The sequence below is a fragment of the Mus caroli genome, chromosome 14 (assembly GCF_900094665.2).
Source record: "Mus caroli chromosome 14, CAROLI_EIJ_v1.1, whole genome shotgun sequence".
Lineage (NCBI taxonomy): Eukaryota > Metazoa > Chordata > Mammalia > Rodentia > Muridae > Mus > Mus caroli.
The window spans coordinates 26,854,028-26,874,160 of NC_034583.1; the positions used below are offsets into that span (position 1 = coordinate 26,854,028).

At 51.1% G+C, this 20,133-nt stretch overlaps 1 protein-coding gene across 4 annotated transcripts in view; it reads right to left on the reverse strand.

The window, feature by feature from the left end:
* The window catches only part of Ldb3 (LIM domain binding 3), a 64,064-nt gene that overhangs the window by 28,011 nt on the left and 15,920 nt on the right, over positions 1–20,133 (reverse strand). The window contains exons 4-9 of one of the 4 annotated variants that reach the window (XM_021181352.2): positions 20,105–20,127; positions 18,826–19,029; positions 16,836–16,850; positions 14,515–14,684; positions 13,987–14,023; positions 2,637–2,822 (exon numbers count right to left, since the gene is read on the reverse strand). In XM_021181352.2, the coding sequence (XP_021037011.1) occupies positions 2,637–2,822; positions 13,987–14,023; positions 14,515–14,684; positions 16,836–16,850; positions 18,826–19,029; positions 20,105–20,127 (635 nt within the window). Of the gene's footprint in view, positions 1–2,636; positions 2,823–8,402; positions 9,019–13,986; positions 14,024–14,514; positions 14,685–16,835; positions 16,851–18,825; positions 19,030–20,104; positions 20,128–20,133 lie in introns of those variants that run through there. The other 3 variants (XM_021181351.1, XM_021181359.2, XM_021181354.2) reach the window with 3 other exon arrangements.

Below are 20,133 nucleotides of genomic sequence, written 5' to 3' on the forward strand. Positions count from 1 at the left end.
TTTCTCAACCTTGCTTGCTTATTCAGCCTTTCTCTCCATTTCAAACTAACTAATACCTTTCTCTTGCTACATATCGTATATTCTAAAGGGGACCCTTGACCATCCCCAGAAAATGGGTCATTGGTGGGGTGTTGGAGAAATGAACCCCTGGAAATATGCCCTTAGCCTTTGGCATTGTGGATTTTGTTTGTTTTGTTTTGTTATTTTTTCCCTACCTCTTCCCTATGGGCCCACTGGACCCAGGTAGGAATGAAGGAGGAAGGATTACCTTCTTGTCTGGGTTTCTTTTTTTTTAATTTATTTATTTATTTATTATATGTAAGTACACTGTCTTCAGACACTCTAGAAGAGGGAGTCAGATCTCGTTACAGATGGTTGTGAGCCACCATGTGGTTGCTGGGATTTGAACTCCAGACCTTCGGAAGAGCAGTCGGGTGCTCTTACCCACTGAGCCATCTCACCAGCCCTTGTCTGGGTTTCTAGAAGGGATGGCCGTGGGGTAATAACCTATCACTAGTAGCCTGAGTGGATCCAGGGGAGACTGGATACTGTCCCAGCCAAGGCTGTGCATCCTTCCCTTCCCTTCACACCACATTTATAGTGAAGGCTTCCCTGTCCTCTGTGGCCCTATCCCTGTGTTAAGGCCAGAGGAGTAAGCACACTGGTAGACAGGAAGGAAAACACGGTGTGCAAAGGGTGCTTAGCTTCTACCGTAGCTGGATAAGGCTAAGGGTCAGTGGTCAGGGTCAGACTCTCCCACCACTGGGAGATACATTGCCAGCATCCTGGATTGGCATGGGGAAAAAGAAGCAGAACTGAAGATAACTAGTGACGGGCCGAGGTGGACATCCAAGGAACTCCAACTCCTTTCCAGGCCATGTGTGAAGAAGGGAGGTATCTGTGCTCAGAGTACACCTCTGGCCCCTTCTACTGTAAGCCCAGTGTCCTTTTCAGCAGTGAGTGTGCAGGCCCGGACACGGAAGCCTGGAGCTCGGAGCTGGAGTTTGCTCTTCAGTGAGAGGCAGGGTCGGGGCTGGACCGCTCACAGGCTTCAGCCCCGACACTTCTCTTTCCCTGTGTAAATCGGAAGGCTTCCCCCTTCTCAACATTTTTCACTTTCACCAGAGTTCCTGCTCTAGGAAGGAAGCAAGGCTCTAATGAGAAGAGAGTCTGACAGAGGCACAGGGGAGGCCATTTTCTTAATCCTGTCCTAGGAAAATGGGACAGGACCATTCTGGAAACCGGGACCAAGCTCACCCTCCAATGATTGAGTTGAGCTGCAGCAAGGCTGGACTTGGCACCACATGGGATGCTGGGAAGCTGCACCCTGACTCTATGCACCCTGACCCAAAGAGGCATGTTTTCCCTGGAGGCTGTGGAATCTGGGTCCTGGCTGGAAACAGCAACTAGACAGTTCCTGGAAGCCTGGAAAGGCAACAGGGCCAACACTGCCGTAGTACCAGCTGGCCACTCTGGAATGACTCACCAAGCTGCGCTGCCTCTTCCTCCTCCCCCTCCCTCACTCCTTCCTCTTCCTCCTCTTCCTCTTCCTCCTCTTCCTCCTCCTCCTCCCTGCATGCCCCATCCCTTTGGCCTCTGTTTTGGTGGGTACCCAGGAAGGCAGGCTGAGACACAGGGATTCGGAGAACTTATTTTAACTGTTTTGTGTGCACTAGGTGTTTTATGTACAACTTTTTCCAAGAGTGACCTCAGTCTACACGCGCTCCTCTAGACACTTTAAACTGACAAGGAAACGGAGGTTCAGAGGTGAAGGCACTTTCTCAACGTTTCGAATGGGAAAGCTCTCAACTGAGGAGAGAGTTCAATTCCACGACACGAGGGACCTCTGAAGTTAGAATGCTTCCACATCAAGAGAAGAAAGGGCTGGGTAGTGGTGGTGCACACCTGTAGTCCCAGCACTCAGGAGGCAGAGGTGGGCAGACACCTCTGTGAGTTTGAGGACAGCCTGCTCTACAAAACAAGTTCCAGGACAGCCAGAGCTACACAAAGAAACCCTGGTGTGTGTGTGTGTGTGTGTGTGTGTGTGTGTGTGTGTATTTTGGGTTTTGTGTGTGTGTGTGTGTGTGTGTGTGTGTGTGTGTGTGTGTAGACAGGGGGCAGGTGGGGGGGAGTGGGAGGTGGGCTAGTTAATTGCTAAGCTTGACTAGCTCAGTGGTCCCTCCTCCAAAGAGTATTCCTTGATTCCTCCAGGCATGGACAATAACTCTCAAGTTTCTTTTCTGAGTTCTAAGAACAAAGACTGGGCTCAGGGTTCCTTTGTGATGGGTGTGTGTGTGGTGCATTACTGTTCATGCGAATATGCACGTGTGTGTGTGTGTGTGTGTGTGTGTGTGTGTGTGTGTGTGTGTGTGATTTTTATCTATCACTAGAGATGTTTCCCGGGGGTGTGGGGCAGAACAACAACAAAACCCTCTCACTAATCATGGCTGGTGCATCCCATACAATGGATCCCAGCTTCCCCTTCACACTCTGCAGAAAGCAGCACCAGTCCCGGTTTCCTTCGAACCCATTAAAGACCTAACTGCCGGGATCCAGCTGTCCGCCAATCGACTCAGGGTGGCTCCTTTCTTGCCTCCTTTCCCCACGGTTAGGTCTGGCATCTGTGGGCCAGTTACCTCGGATTCTCCACGGGGCTTGCGGCAGGGCCTGCAGCAGAGGCGGCAGCAGCATGGGCGGCAGCAGCTGTGGCCAGGGTTGGCGAGGCCGCAATGGGAGAGGCAGCAGCGGGCAACTGGGCAGAAGCAGGTGGCAGCGGGGAAGTGGCCTGGCTGGTGCACACTGGAGCATGCTCAATAGGGGTGCTGATGAGGCGGGGATCAAAAAGACAACAGGTCACATGGGTCCCAGGTCTGGTGAGGGGTGGGAGGGGGTGGGTGGAAAGGATCATCTGGCATACAGAATAGGATCCAGGTGTATGTGTAGGGCACACCCACTAGGTGCTGGGAGAGCGCTCTTCTCCAATCCTAGGAGTGCATGATCAGACCTATGGGAGCAGAGGGGTCTGACAACTTAATCTTGGAGGGATGTTTACCCCTCGGTTTCCTGTACTTCCTGGAAGGTCTTTCTTTCTCAGCAAACTACAGGGCAGTGGAAAAGCATATTTAGGTATCAACCAGACCCCTGTCCTATCTTGTTTGCCTTTGTCCCTTCCCTCACCGCTTGTGTTTTCAGTCAGGAGCATATATTTCCTCTGTGGAGGGATGCTTTAGCCAAAACAAACAAGCACAAAAGATATTTTGAGTTTGAAAGTCCTAGGCTCTAGATCCATGAGACCCAGAGAACATGGGTTTTAGCCCAGGGCACTGACTGCAGATGGACAGAAGCTACCCTGGAAAGCAAACCAAGGCTATCTAGACCAGAAAGAGGTAATGTGGTCAAAGATGGCTCCGGAATACAGAAACCTGTGCTTCCTTCATGCCATTCTCTGAGGGGAGCGGCAGGATGTATGGAGAGAGAGGACAGGTAGAATCTACAGCGCTCAAAGATCTTCATGTCACTAGGTAGCCCAGGCATGCTACACAGTCAAACACGACACAACCATGGTTCTAAGCACCTGGAGATCTGAAGGGTCTTTCTACTGGAAACGGAGGAGAACAGCTCTGCCAGTTCTGGAGCAGTGTGGTCAGGTAGGAGCTGGACATACCCAGCACCAGCACACGCCAGTCCAGGTAGACCAGATACCCACATGCATTCACCTGAATGCCTATGTATTCTGTGTAGACTGTCCCCAGAACTTCTCTAAGACAGAACAGTCAGAGTTTAGATTGTTGGGGTTAGTTCTGCTTCCTATGATCGGGTCAGCAAATAAAAATTCAATCATAGGGCTGGAGAGATGTCTCAGCCAGTAAAGTGCATGCTGCTTAGGCATGAAGACTGAATTCAGATCCCCAGTGTCCACATGAGAGGCATAAAAAGCCAGGTGCGGCGGCCTGGAATTCTAGCACTGGGAAAACAAAGACGAGAATCTCTAGGGTTTGCCAGCCACTCGTTCTTCTGCTTCAGTGGAAGACTCTGCCTCAAGACTAAAGTAGACAGCAATGGAGGAAGTCACCTGATACTGACCTCCTGCTTCCAGACACATGCACCACAGAGATGTGCATGTGTGTTTGTTCGTGTACGCTTTCCCCAGCAAGCATTCATGATACCCCCCCACTCTCCCACACAAACCATGAGAGCAGAAAAATATAATCCTTCCCTTTCCCTCTCCTTTCTCCTTTTTTTCTTTCCTTTCTCCCTCCCTCCCTCCCTCCCTTCCTCCTTCCCTCCCTACCTCCCTTCCTCCTTCCCTCCCTCCCTCCTTTCCAAGGGTTGGTCTCTAACACTTGTATTCAAGTATTCTCCTGCTTCAACTTCCCTGTTAATTGGACCACAGGAAGGTTTCTCCACACCCAGATCATCTTTGATGCCATTTCTACTTGCAACACTGGTGAGAGATGAAATGGAACTCCTGCCAGCATGGTATAGTAGCTCCCACAGCCCATGCCGTTCAGTCTCTGGTCAAAGGAAGACTCTTGCTGGACATAAGTAACATCTCAACACGTCCCTCTTCCAAGTGTTCCACTGTGTCCGTGTGCTAACCTTTCATCCTTCAACCTCCCTGGGTGATTAGCCTCATGGGTCTCATCTGGAGATGAGGAACCTAAAGGTGGGAGACATTGCTGCTCTGGTGCAATGCCACATAGCTAGGCAGACTGGTGGTACACACCAGGAATCCCAGCATTTGAGAGGCTTTGTGAGTTTGGGGCCAGCCTGGGTTAGATATACAGTGAGTCCCAGAACAACCTGGGCTATCATGTGAGACCCTGTCTCAAAACAAACCCAACAGAAAATATCACAGAGCAGTTTCTGGTTAAGTGTGGAGTGAGATTGGATCTACTATCTAGCAAGTTCCCTATTAATGCTGATGCTGCCGGTCTGTGGACCACATATGGAGTAGCAAGTTGTTAGATACCCCTGTCTGTCCCAGATAGGAATGCAAGGGAGCTGCAAGCTGCTTACCAAAGCATCTCCTAACTGGTCTCCATCCAGTAAGAAAGGAAAGGGGTACAAAGCTGAATAAAAGGATTAGAGCCGGAGATGTACCGAGAGCTATGTGTTGGCTATGCCATAGGAAACAGCACATTTGGATGGGTAAGAATGGTAGCCATGTCCTTTCTGAGTCTTTCATGGCTTAGCTGTCAGAGAGGAGGTCTTGGGCAGCCTAGTTTACAAGCCTTCAGCAGTTCTGTCCTTGACATATCTATGAAGCCATTTGCCCAGTCTCTATGAAACCCCTTGTTTCTGAAAGCTGTGACTATCCCAGAGAACCTGTATGTAGCCCTTGAACCCTGTCAAGCTGACTGTTAAAACCCTCCGCACAACATTCCCAAGTACTGGAAGGCCCAGGATGACCTAGAACCTTGTGGCTCTCCCTGGTCCCATCCCACATTTCCAGTGGTCCACTGGAAAGTGAAGACCTTGCCCAGGATAAGAATGATGGAAGTGTCCAGGCCGGGCAAAGACAACATTGGCCTTGTCTGTCCCCTTTGTACCAGGGTGCTACCTGACCAGCCTAGCTGCAGCTTTCCCTACCTAGCAAGAGTTCCAAATGAACACTGGATTTCAGACAATGCATTTGGAGCTGGTGTAGGCCCCAGAAAGATTCACCATTGACCACAGGGCTGGGCAAGGGACACACGGGCATGCACATATGCCTGCTACTCTAGTTCTTGCTGAGTGCTTCCTTTCTAGGCTCACTCTCTGCAGACACCAAGAAGCCACCAGGGTCTAGAGAGGGAAGAAGACACACCAAAGTACATTCAGAAGGGTCTTGGGGTCTTGTTCCAGGTCAGTTTCTGCATGAAGATCCATGAGTCTCCAGAAATTCCAAAAAGCAGGCGCCAGCAAGCAAGCATTGTGGAGAATTTATGCAGCCTTGACTTTAGTCCTAAAGCAAGTGCCTGTGAGATCACCCTAGCTAGCCAGGCCTACAGCTTACAGTTCCACAGCTGCTTCCTGCCTTTGTCATAGGTTCAGATTCCTGTTTTCTTTTCTTCTCTTTTTTCTTTTTTCTTTTTTCTTTGGTGTTGGGGATAAAACCCAGAGCCTTACAGACATGCTAAGCACGTGCTCTCTCCCCAAACCCATAATTCAGTTTAAATACCTAGTTAAAAATAAAACCCACGCAAACTAGAATCAGATGCTTGTGGCTGCCTAAGGAAGAGCACAGCCCTGCCTAGCTGTGGTCCCCCTTTGCAGCTCATGTTTTCTTCTGTCTGGGAGGTATCAAGGTGGACCTGCGCCCTCACTCTGTGTGGTCGCCCTTGGCGGTGGGAATTGGAATTTTGTTGACCTGGTGGTTGGCGACTGTGGTATGTCTGGAATAGCGGAGGTGTCAAGCCTTGGGATTTGTGGTCCCTGGACTTGGGATGGAACTGTCGGTGATGGTGATGCTATGATTGGTCCTGGTTCTGTAAAAGGGGGTTGCCATGCTGGGATGTCAATGCCGCCTGTGTTAGCTGAGACAGTGAAGTGTGATGATGTCTGTTGATTGGATGTCGAGAGAATCCCATTCAGGTGTTGGTCAGAAAATTGTTTATGCTGTCCTCCACCTGGTTAACTTTCTGTCTTTTGGCTGAGGGAGTTCAGCTGTGCCACTTTGTTATGAGGCCAGAACCCCCATTATCCTCTGGTTTTTGTGAGTGTTGCCTATCAGCTGCAGTGGGCAATGGGAACAGTCCTCTGCAACCTTTATCCACTCCACTTTACCCTCAAAATAAAGTCAAAATCCCATAGTCTGGAACTCAGTATCTGGACCACTGCTCTCCACGGCTGCCTCTGTATTCCATGCATCCTGGTCAAAACGATTATACCGGCATCTGCAAACCCTTTCTTCTCCGCTAGCCTCTCTTTCCAGGAAGCCCTATCTCATCCACCAATCAGAGGGTCCCTGACTATCCATGATATCAACCTTGCATTGTGGTTACAGTTACATTGTCCCTTTCCGAGTCTGTTAGCATTCACAGTAGCCAGGAAGGAGCCTCACTCACAGTCATAGGATGCTAAGTGAGGAGAACTCTCCTATTTACCTAGAAGGCTTTATATGGGACCTTGGCCTGGAGCTATACAAGGTGCTGCTCATAGTGGCCTGGAGGAAGTGAGAGGCACTGAGGTGTTAGAAAGCAACTATGAACATTTAGAGCTTTGACCGATGGGCTCCAAGAGAGCACTAACAGGCTCGGAGTTGGTGACAAGATGCTTAGAGTCCATCAACTTGCATGATCACCTCAGGTCCTTTCCCACTCACAGCATACCCACTGCCTGGGACCTATATTACCTCTCTGAGTCTGGCCACCTCCTACCCCATGTCCAACCCTTGGGCCTTGCAAGTCATCAGTTCCAGCTTGCCTACATGAAGGAAGGTGTCTTCCCCATGTGCACCCCGCAGCCAGCATGATGATGGTTTGGACCTGACCTGGCCCTGGCATCAGGCTGTTAGAAGACGGAAGGGGTGGGAGGCTAAGGTGAAACAGGCTGGTAGAGAGACTGAGGAGAGCATCTCAGCGCTGGATAGATAGATGTGAGCAGCTTCCCTGGCTGGCCGTTCCGGGTGAGCTCGCCAAAGAGAAAGAGTGTTTTCAGACAGCAGGAGTGGGAACGGGGGTCCAATCATTCAGCCACAGAGAAGGCAGGGCATCCTGAGGGTTGATCCTCTGTCCCTCCTCCATTTTCCAAATGCCATTACCCTTATGTTCCCAGCCTATGACTCCATGCAGTGAGGGACCAGGCTGCTTGCTGGGCAGTGGGTAGAGTGCTGGCTTTGAGATCGCTAGCTTGTTGATGAGTGCTAGAGTCTTTCAAGCCGAGGATGTTCTGGGTAGCTTGGCTAAATGCTCCAGAGTGTAGCACAAGGCCACAGGTGGGGCCGAGAGCATGACCCAGCTGGAGGCCTTTCTCTACATTCCTGGCATCAAGACTCTGCTAGGTCTGTCTTCCATCTCCCTGTCAGGAGCCCCCACTTCCATCTCCTGGCTTTCCTGTAAACTGCCCCATTGTCTAGGAGTGCCCATTGAATTACTTCTCAGACCACCCAGACAAAAGGTGAGGGAAGATGGCGCCACCTTGTCAGTCAGAGCTGTGTGTAGAAGGAGAAGCCACAGTCCTGGGGTAGACCCCATCCACACTGCCCATAGAACCCCGGTGTGGACCCCTCACCCTGGAATCCTTAGCCTGAGGTGTAGGAGAGTAGCATTGGGCACAGCTGCACTAGGGTTCACATGCTGGGCAGGATCCGCACATCTCCATTGCCATACCTGTCCTCTCCGTCCTAGACACTGTCCCTGAAGGCCCTCCCAAAGTGGGGTGCAGGGCACACATACAGGCACAGCAGGTTTGGGGCTTGGTTTGTTCATTTCAAATCCTCTTTATTTCAAAACAAGCATGCTTGTATGTACATGAGAAAGAACTATGAAGCCAGCACACAAGTATAGAGAAGAAGGTGCCCACCCAGGGGCCTGATCTGCACATAATGTGTTCCAGGTGACTGTGAGTCCAGATGCCAGAAGGGGTGGGCAGATGAGCAGCGGCCACTATGTTTTCATTGTTTGGCGGTGTGAGGCCAGCAAGCCCTGTTATGTCCTCTCTGGACTACAGCTAAGGGTTTGCATGAGGGGTGTACAGAGACTCCACTTGTGGGAGTTGGGATGGTCACCCTGAATTGGGGGTTGGAGAGGTAGGAAGTACTGGGCCTCAGCTGTCAGCTCTGGGGCAGGCAGAGAGCAGGAGTGCTACAGTTGGCTACCAGAGGTGCCCCCAGCACAGTGTTCATTATCAAGCATCACCATGGGGCTCACATGCCAGATCTGTGTGGGAGAGGGGTGGGGGTCCAGCCTGCCAGGGTTCATGGGAATCCAAGGAGCCTTTTAGCTTTTAACATTAAGGATTTGGGCTGAAAGGCCGTGGTGCCAGTTGCGCAATTTGGCAAAACGTGGGCTGTTACGTTCCGTTTCAAACCTTTCCCTGTGGCACAGAGACAGAGACGTGGAGAGAGAGAGAAAGAGACAGAAACAGAGACAGAGAAAAAAGAGAGAGACAGGGAGAAAGAGAGGGGTTAGGGAACATGTCCACTATCTCCCTGCCTGAAGCTGGGACAGAGGGACAAATAGGGAACTGGTTTAGGGATGTGTTGCCATACTTGGGGTACTTTCTAGAGGGCAGGCTTGCACTGAATGGGACAAGACTAGAGTTCTGGTACAAAATGGAGGGACCAAAGTCCCTGCCTTGCTGGAGGGAAAGGTACAGAGTTGGGGCCTGATTAGAGGGTCAGTGGGCAGAGTGGGCAAAGACAGGCAGGACCCCTGGCCCACTGGGGCTAGGGCTGGGCAGAGCTGCTTTGGCAGTAGGCTCTTGGAACTGAACTAAACAGGTAGGCAGGCTTGGAGTAGACTCTGTTCTAGCTGAGCACTAAGAAGAAGGAACACTTAGCTTCAATGATGAGACCTGTCACCTCCCTGTCTGCCTGGCATTCCTCACCTTCACCACCTCCAGAGAGAAGCCTTCACATCCCACCCAGGGCTCCTGAGACCCAGTTCTGAGCACAGCCTAGGCCTATCCAGTTTACAAGCACACACACATACTCACTGCCACAGAAACAAAAGAACAGAACCTGCTACTTCCTGCCAGTGGGGCCTTTGGCAGGGGCTCAACCACAGCTGCCCAGGAGAAGGCACAGTGCAGGTACCCGGTGGCCATAATGTAGAAAGGGAAGAGGTGGGGCTGGGGTGGGGTGGGGGGCAACAAGGAAAAGCCAGCCAATGATGCTGGGATCCAAGCCCTCCTGGCAGAATGGGCTCTAACTCCTCCATAGCAGAGAAACAAACTGGTAGCAGGCACCACATTTAACCATAAATACAGAGCACTCGACTTGAGTAGAGACACAGTTAAAAAGCAGTAGTGTTGGTGCTGCTGTCCAGAGGTAGCCCTGTAAAGAGTTAACTAAATCAAAAGCTAAACAAAACTCAAAAATCTAACTGCTACGTCCTCGTCATGGGATGCTACTTAAAAGTAAAAAGGAACAACTGAGCTACAGACTGAATAACCTTGATCCAGATGGTTTTGGAGTAGTTACGCATATATAATGAGGTATCTTGGGAACCCGGCATAAAATTCATTCGTATCGCATATACATAAAGACAACTCGAAGGTAATGTTTAATGGGGCCTCTGTTTTGTTCTTGCCACCACTGTGGTCCTGGAGACTGAACACATCTAAGGCTACCCCACAGTACTCGTACATAGGCAAGCCTCTGCCATGCTACATCCCAGCCTAGCATCCGTGTCTTTTGATTCTGTTTCTCTTTTGAGATGTCTTGATATGAAGCTGTCCTGGAACTCTGTAGACCAGGCTGGCCTCAAACTCAGAGATCTGCCTGCCTCTGCCTCTGCCTCTGCCTCTGCCTCCAGAGTGCTGGGATTAAAAGTGTGCAACACCACACCTGGTCCAGTATCTGTGTTTTGACATGAGGTCAAAGGTAAAATCCTCCACCTTTGGTGTTATCATGGTGCCCAGAAAGCTTTTGGGTTTGGGGCACTTTGTATTTTGGAATCTGAGAGTTCATTTGTGAATTTGTACTGGTTCATTCAACAACTTGTCCAAGGGAATTTGGCTAATGGGAAAAGCTAACCCTAAAATGGTTATACTATATGATTCCAATGCTGATCAACAGAAAGGGGTGTGTGTGTGTGTGTGTGTGTGTGTGTGTATAGAGGCATGCAGAGTAGCCTTAGATATGTAACAGTTTGTGTGTTGGGCTGAAGTAATGTCATCATTATCAATGTGCTATGATGTCATAAGGCTTTATTGCTGGAAATGGAAGTGGAGACAGAAGACAATCTGGCTGTCATTTTGTTTGTTTGTTTGTTTGTTTGTTTGTTTTTCAAGACATGGTTTCTCTGTGTAGCCCTGGCTGTCCCAGAACTCGCTCTGTAGGTCAGGCTGGCCTCAAACTCACAGATATCTGCCTGCTTCTGCCTCCCAAATGCTGGGGTAAAAAGCATGTGCCACCACTGCCTGGCATCTCCCTGTCACTTCTTACAACTGCAAGTAAATTGGCAATTATCTCAAAATAAAAAGTCCAATTTAAAAGTAAGTCACCAGCATGCAGGAACCAGGAAACTTGACTCTAGGCAAAGCCAACCTTACAGCTCTGCATAGTCATAATCACCTGGCCCTGGTCCTTACATCCTCACATCCCCACATCCCGGAGGTCCACTTTCCCATTGCTTGATCTGGCATATTCTCACACTGCTCCTTGAGTCCAGCACATTGGAACTCTAGAAGATTGTCGCACAAATCTGGGGGTCTGCTAAACACTGGTCCAAGTCAACCTTTTCATTATACCAAGAGGCTCAGAGATGCCCACGTGAGTAGTCCAAAGCTACACAGAAATTCATCAGTGAAACTACCGTGTGGGTGCTGGGCCTTTCCCCTGACTCTCTGAGATCAAGGTGAATGGGTGAGAACAGAACAAGCAGAGGCCTTGTGGCAAGGTCCACACAGCCCTGCAGACACTCACAACCTTCTCATAGAAACAACGGAGGGGCCAAATGAGACATGGCCACTTGCCACCTAATTTCCAGTTCTCGCAAAGCCCACCTAGGCTCAGGGATAGTTTGTCATCAGTGTTCAATGACAAAGTGAAGGACAATTCTAGAACCTCTGTGGATCTAGTGAATGTACTCTGTTTGGTACTGTTGGGAAATTTTTTGCTAACCAAAGAACAGGAAGGATGAGGGATGAACAGGGCGGGAGAGAGAAAGAGCAGAGAGAGGAAGGAGGCCTGCTGGTTCTGCTTAGACTGTGGTGCTTGGAAGTCCCAGCCTCCAGCTGTGGCTTTCAGACTTGCCAGGGAGCCAGAATACTTGGGGCCAATGTGGGAGGAGGAACGAACAGGGTGGTAGCTGTCATCAGCTCACAGGATGGATCAGAGGGCCCTGGGAGTCAGCTTCTAACTCTGGAGTCAGGGTGTGACTCTGACCACTGAGAAGCAAGTCCCCTGAGCAATATGAAGGCAGCACACAAGGGACAAGCATGCTTTCTTCTGCTCACATGGCCACTCGAGTGAGTGAGCCTAGGGCCCAAGTGGCTGCAGACTTTACTTGTTCCAAGCATGATGGAACTAGGGCATGCACAGCCTCTGCCCCAGAACCCCTGGCTACTGGGATTTGGAGACATAGAAGGCTCTGTCCAGGGGAACAACCCTCAACAAATTAAAGTCAGAAAAAGAGACAGAATCAGGAGTCTTGCACCCTCTGCTTCTGTGGGGAAGGTTTGCTGGAACCTCAGAGGCCTCACTGAAGGACCTGAATCCTGGGAGGAATGGCCTGGGGCTGAGGGAGAAAGCAGGCTGAAGCCTTTTCTTAGGAACATTTGCCAGATTTTCTCCCTAGAAAACTCTATGGTGGGTCCTGCTAATGTTCCAGGGGACACAGGGACCAGGTTAGCTTTCCTACTGGGACTCCTTTTTTCTAAGCACAACCAGCTGGCGACGAAGCATAAGCCTAGCATGACTGCTGTGCACATGGGACAGGAAGAGAACACAACGTGACCAGAAGAGGTGGCAGAAGCCATGAAGGAGGAAGGATGGTGTGTCTTATGGGGGTTGGGGGAAAGGCCTGCAGTTGACTTCCCAGTAGATAGAACCTGGGCTGTAAGCTGTTTACTGTGTTGAGGAAGCAGCATAAAGACCCCTATGTTGACTCTTTGGGAAAGTCTGCATTGCTTCCTGGGACATCTATGTGGGTGGTTTCAGTGAAGAGGGTGGGAAAAAACACAGAAATAGCATGTAAGGTCAGCAGAGCACGGGAAGACTAGGGAGTTGAGAGCTCAACCACATAGAGCAGCTGGCTTGCCACATCTGCGCCAAATGAGGCGTGAGCATCTCTGGCGCTCTGTTCGAGATGCACTCCAGGAGCTGAGGGGTTAAGCACATTTCCGGACGACATCATGCCACCTTTAGCGGGCCTGGGAGGAGCACGCTCCCAGCCAAGAAGACGGAGCAGCTCGGGTTGGCAAAGATACAAGTTCAACCATCCAAAGCACAGGGAGTCCCAGCTGGCCCGAGAACTCGCCTCTCCTAGAGTTCTGTGGCCATCATGTGTCGTTAGCAAGTACGAAAACTCGGGGGAGAACATGCCTTTGAGTCCCAGACCCTCCCAGAGAGACCACCACAGGACTCACTGGCCCAGACAGACTGTCCAAGAAGAACATGCAGATGACATACTCACTACCGCAAGTAGACAGATAATCACACAGGCCCCATGCCTCACCATGGAAGGCCCTCACAGGTTCCAGTGGGTTTCAAAACAGCCATGCCCCACTCATGCCCAGGTCTACAGTTCCTAAGAGGGCACAAGCAGTAGGCAAGTGGTGGCGCCCCAGACTTGCCACTAACCAGGAGGCCGTGCCCTGAGATGTCTATACAAGCCCCTCCTTGTGCTGAGGGCGCATACATTCTTGCAGCCGCCGTTATATTTCAAGCAATTTATAGATCTGGTGCTTTGGTGTCTATATGGGCAGGAGAGTCTGGAAGTATCCGTGCCTAGTGTGGCCCTCTGTGTGCCTGCTCACAGTGCCAAGCCTTCAGACTGACTAGAGGACAAGTCCAAAGTTGAGTGTGCAGGCGAGGCATGGGTCCACTGCCCTCACCAAGAAATATGTCCTTATTCTCCAAAGCCCAGCAAAGGCCAAAGCAGCCCTGCCTCTGCCCAGTAAGGGAGCCAGGAAAGCCCCGATCCTCCTTACTCCTGTCTCTACCTTGGTGACCTGGGAAAGCCACCCTAGCCTGGGTCTGTGGAGAGCCCTTGAAGGGCTGAGCTTTTCAAATACATGAACACGAAAAGTTCTTTCCATGAGTCATGTGGCCTGGGGGTACCCGGGGAGGGACGGGGTTAGAAGGCAAGGCCATGGAACCCAAGACTAGGCACCTACCTTGACCTTCGCAGAGCCTCTTCATCAGGGTCTTGCACTGCGGGAGAAGAAAGTTGGTCAGGAGGACTCACAGCGAACATAGGAAGAGGGAAAAAAAAAAAAAGCCACGAGATTCCCTAGGAATCTGCCAGGCCCCAAACACTTCCTGTGCCATCTTGTCAGTGGTGGCAATGAGCATGTACGTGCCATGCCTCTGGAGAGTAGAGAGGGCACGATGTAGTTGGAACGGGGTGGTCAGAGAAGTCCTACAGGTCCTCTCCTCCCGGTCCTGAGCCCATCACCTTGCTGGAAGCCATATGACAAGGCATCTGTTCTTGTTGAAAGTTGGGGGTTAGAATGGAAGACCCACCTAGGGGCCGGGAGGCTCTCTATCAGTGTTAGCTAAGGGCAGGCGGCTTGGCTCCTCGGCTTCCATAGGCTGGAGCCGGGCTTTACTCCTGAGCTTCTATAGGCTTTAAGACTGTGCAGGAGCTAGGGCCTATCTTCATCCATCACCCTGCCCTAGCCCACTTAAATGCTTTCACTCACTGTATTCTGTCCCGGTCATCTGAGCCAGGATGCGGAAGGAGCGAGACTGCAGGTTGGAGGACCGGCGGGCCCACTCATCGGCCTCGTCTTCCGGCTTGCTTTGGGTTTTGATCACAGCCTGATACACAGGAGAGGCGCTGTCCACCGCCAAGTCTTTCACAGGGAGGCTCCTGTAGGTCAGGAAGGGGTGTGAGCAGAGACCATTCTGGAACTCAGACCCTGCCACCCCCACTCTGTTCCCCCACTGCATCCCTCCCCCCACATCTGTACCCCCTGTTTTCATCACTGCTATCAGAAGAGCTGAGAAGCCTGGGGGTTCGGTGCTCAGGGGCTCAGAGGTCAGGGGAGGCCCAGTGGGAAAGCGGCTCTTCTTGCCCATGGGCTTCTAGCCTTCCTGTTAGCCCCACTCCAGTGCTAATCCTGGACCTGAACGAGTTCCCACCCCACAGGCTGGAGTCCCTATAGGAAAGGAAGAGGTAGGTCTTCTTGAAGTGATTTTGGCTTCCCTGAGCCAGCTCTGCCAGGGGCAGGGTGAGAACAGCCTGCCTGAGGGACCTGGAGGCTCGCTCAGAAACCATCCAGAGGCCTCCCCACACCCACAGATCCAGACAGGGAGCTGCCAATGGCTTGCTGCTGGAAGATGCCTGGGGTTTCTGGCTCAGCTGCGGGAGATCAGCCTGGCTAGAAAGAGTTATGAGAAACAAAGCAGGAAATTGTGTTGGGCCCGGGCATGATCTGCAGGGGTTATAGTTGGGGAATGAAGTTACAGGCATGGTCTGTGCCCCAAAGCAGCATAGTCTTTTGTGGGGAATCTGCTAATATCCCCTTAAGCTCCCAGGGTCTGACTTTCATAGTAGGTGCTCAAAAGTCTTAGCTGAATAATTTTTTTTTCAACTCCAGATCAAAGCCAGCAGGGATCCCAGAGCTTCTCAGGTGCTGGAATTTCTACCTGACTCAAGTTTTATAGGTCAGACTGTCAATTTGTGTTGCCCAGAAAACCCCTCTCAGATGTCAGGAGGCACTCAGAACAAGCCTATGGCAATAAACCTGCCTGCCAGCCTTTCCTCTTAGAAATGTTGAAACTGAGGTCCAGAGAGCCCAACTGAGTAGCTCCAGGCTATAGTAGACAGGAACACCACTGAATGACAACTTAGGTGACCCAGTTCCCAGCCCAGTGTCCCTTTTCCTTTTGTTATTATTAGTTTTGCTTCATTGTTGTTGTTGTTGTTGTGTTGTTATTCAGAGTCTTGCTATGTAGCCTTCTTTGCCCCAGTCTCCCGAGTCCTGAGACTGTGTACTTCCATACCTGGTTTGCCCAGTGTCCTTTCTGTCAAATGTTCTATAGTCAGGAAGCTCAAAGCCACACCTGCCTACCAGGGACTACCTAGCTCAGATGCTCTGACCACATGAAGACCCGGCCCAGCTGAGGCATGCCCTATCTTGCACCATCCTGCCTGTCTCCATCTGCCCTGTCCTCTGTGAGGACTGTCTAGCCAGGACAGGATCATCCTAGTACACAAGTCAGGGAGCCGGAAAGAACTGGTCTAGTCTCCCAGGTTTGGTTCCTCAGGCCTGGCTCAGGTTGAGCTATGAAGGCAGAGAAGGAGATGGGGTGGAGGTCCTGCCACTGCCCCCACTTTCCTGAAGTCTTTAGCCTTGAAAGCTAGGTATTTTTAAGATCTTGAGTGAGATCGGTTATGGGTCCTGCAGATTCCTCTGGGGTCCATCCAGGGAGAAGCTCATAGCTGAGAGAGAAACAAAGGAAAGACTGGGTTCTTGTTCTTCTTGCAGAAAGCTGGAAGACCTTAGGAAGGACTCTAAGGATTCCTAAGGTCTTTGGGCACAACCAGATCTCACTGTTTTCTTTTGTTTTGTTTTGGTTTGGTTTGGTTTTTGAGGGTTCTAGAGACTGACTTCCTAGAGGCTCCTCTGTTACTTTCTAGCACTGAATGAATAGCCCAGTGTGCCTTGTGACCCCTTGTGTGCCATGTCCCAGTGAAGCTAGGAAAGACTGGGAAAACCTCACCAAAGCATGGCAAGGAAAAGGCAGGAATGAAGCCTCAGCCTGGGGTGGGCACACCGTGAGTGCCATGACCCATAGCCACACTGGCATGGGTAGACTCCAGAAAACAAGCATCTGTCTGCGTGGGCTGGAGAGGATGTCATGTGGCTGAGAGGTGGGTGTGAGGAAAAAAGGTGGACAGAGCGCACAAACTGACCACTTGTCCTCAGACACATCCCACCAAACCCGCACACCATCCTGCAATGAGACAGATGACAAGACGGACGGACGGACGGACGGATGCTGCAGGTCTACTTACGCCAGCGGAGACGCCCTGCCAAGCAGAAGGAAACCCAGCCGTGAGTGCGCGTCCATCATGGGGTAGCAGAGGGGCAGCGCACACAAGAGAGCGGGGTTAGGACCAGAAATGAGTTAGAGGGGGTGGGATGGGTGAAGGAGGAAGAGAGAGAGAAAAAGAAAAACTGTCAGTGAGGAAGGAACCGTGGAAACAACAGCAGAAACGGAACACGTTATGGCCAGGAGGGTTCCTCACTGTGCCATAGCGGCATCAGCTCAGCGTGCTTGAGTTAAAAGGAAGGGGAAAGGTTGATCCTTTCCAGGCACGCTAGCAATGAGAGGCACGGAAGGGAAGGGGATGGGTGGGAGACAGCTAGATTTATCAACACAGCATCATACTCTCCAAATCACAGGCGCCTTGCCCTGATAGTAGAATTCAATAATAGAAGTTTTCCCAGTGTATAGAAAATACAGTGTGATGAGCAATCCGTCCATTATTTTCCATTTGACTTTCCTTTGGAGACGACGACTATTTTTAAGGGCACACCAAAGACCATGTGACAAATGTTAGCCGGAAATCCCTGTTGGCTTTTGGGCTGAGTCAGGCAGACTTGTTTTTCTGGGTATATATGAACTAATGGTTGTTCTTAACAATTGCACGGTCATTCTTTTTTCTTTTTTCTTTGAATGAGTGATTTAAGTAAGTCAGCACAGCCCAGATGTCTGCAAAGGGCTGCAGTAATGAACAGGTTCCAGGCTAGTGGCTGCAAAATAGACGACTTCCGCCCCCTGGTGGTCAATGAGAAGTAGTGCCTTTCCGAGACCTGGTCAGGCTCTCCTGAAGAACAGGTCTCTCTCAGGATACGCCTAGCCTCTGGCCTCTGCATATACGCCACGACCACAAGGGCTTTTGTCCTTGTCCTGTAGGAACTTCCTGGAATCTTGTGTCCCTCCTATAGTATTTGATTTTATAGTTTTAGAAAAAAAAGTTTAGTGTACCCTTAGTCTTTCTCTCCTGAATTGTTGGGAATCTCTGATCATCTGGGGATAATATGTTGCCTAGAGAGGCTCTACACTTTGACATTCCCAAGCAGAACGACCTGCCCTCCTCTCCCACCTCTGTGCTGTGTGTGTGTGTGTGTGTGTGTGTGTGTGTGCACGCGCGTACATGCGTGTGCATTTGTGTGTTTATGAAAGAAAACAGATGACAGAGACAGATAAAAACAAGACACAATGATAGAAAAGAAACAGAGATATAGAGAGGAGGTGAGAGAGACACACACACAAAGGAAGAAAGAGGCAAAGATGGAGACAGAAACTGGGCTGAGGAGAAGATAGGAGCAGAGCATGGCCCTCTTAATGCTGTACCCTTCTCATCTGAGTTTCTACCGAGTGTCCTCAGGCCACCCTCACGGTCCTCCACCAAGCTAGTAGATCAATCCCAGGAACCAAGGGCATTTTAAATCCTACTGCCCGAAGCAAGGCCTCCTGGGTTAAAGTGGAGAAGAGAAGTGTCCATCATGAGGTTGACTGTCAATAGCAATTGGCGTCAGGCCTCTTCCAATAATAATAATAATAATAATAATAATAATAATAATAAAAGGCTATCAAGTACCTGGATCGGTGCTCCTTACTGGAAGAATAAAGCAGTTTCCCCCAAGTATGGCTTTAGGAATGAGGGGCCCATGGCGTTCCCCATGCTTCTTAAAAGCACCACAGAAGCCTCTAACCAGCCCCTCTCACTGAAGCCTGGGAACGCAGACTTACAATCCCGTTAAGGAAATATGGCATTCTGCATTTCTTGCCAGTTCTCCTACAACTGAACTCTGAGGAGAGTTCAGCTAGACTCTGAAGAGAGAGGGCAACACATTCCGGAAGTCCCTGGTAAAGGCTGGACCACCCCCTCCAGTGGCCTGAACCCAGGCAGGTGACTCAAGGTGAATGAAGAGAGCTGGTTCCGTGAGTGCCTGGCAGCCTCTGGGTTCCGGCATGTGGAGTGGGAAGGCGCTTACCCACTGAAGTCACTGCCCTGGGCCTGGGCCTGCCCTGCGATGGCGTCCATGATAGCATCCTGTGAGTACATGCTGATCGGGGTGTTGTACTGAGCGTGGATGATAGTAGCCTTGCCTCCCAAGCCCTTCACTTCAATGGGCTTGTGGGTAGACAGGGCTGAGTCCTTCAGGACGCTGGGGTTGAAGCGTTCCTGGTAGTCGGCACTGAGGAGGGTAGGCAGGAAAAGGGGGAGGGGGAAGACGGGGAGAGAGGACAGCAGATGACAGTTACATGGGAAGTCGAGGCCAGGGCGCAAGTGGGTGTGGAGAGAGATCTCCCAAAGTTGAGGTCTTGGCCCAAGTAAGTTACCCACGTGGGTTGCCTGGGTGTGGCCAGGAAGATTCTTGGCACCCCCAAGACCCTGGCAGAAGAGCCATCTTTCATGTCCACCTGAATCATCTCTCCCGGCTCTCCTCTGAGGCTCCACTTCAGCCAAGACTACTTCCTGGGGTCAGCAAGGCCACCAGGCATGGTGCACACTCCCATCACACACAGCACGATGGAGAAGCAGACACAAGAGGGTCTGGGGGGGTGGGGGGTGGGACTTGGGAAGGGGTCAAAAGCTGGGCCACGTGACAGAAGAGAGGCAGCAGTACAAGCAGAGTCCAGAACGTTCCAGAGGCGAAAAGCGGTCACACTGGGCACACTCAGAGAGTCGGAGACTCGGAGCAGAGGTCCTCCACGGAGGGGCTTATCCTGCCAGTCGCTCCGCTGTGGACTGGGACTCTGTTCTTCCACATCTTTCTACACACATGCTTCTTACTTGGAAGATATCTCAGGCTGCCCAGGCCCCTCCAGTCCAGCATGCTGTAGCCTGTTAGTCTCTACCCATCCAGGGCTCTTGCCTTCAACAGATAGGTACATGCCCAAGCAGAGATAAAAATGAAGTGCGGTCTTTCTCAGGTATCCCACTGGGACAGAGAGGTCTTCAGGCCACACAGGTCAGTGACAGCGCAGCATCCCACACACCTGAATTAAAAGCCTAAAGCCTTAAGCTGCTGCAGCAGGAAATGGGGAGCAAGATTGAGACCATGACATAGACACCCGTCCCTCGCAACGGCTCCCCTCCAGACTCCAGCAAACACCCGTGCAGGCTCATCTAGGGCACAATGCACCCCGGAGTCACACATGCACATATGTACTCATGCCAGCAGGCACACACCATCCACACCCAACAGATGGCAGGTGCATGCTGGAACAGCACACAGGGACACACACATGCTGTCCTTAGATACTAACTTGGCTGGAGAATTGGCTACCACCTGGAA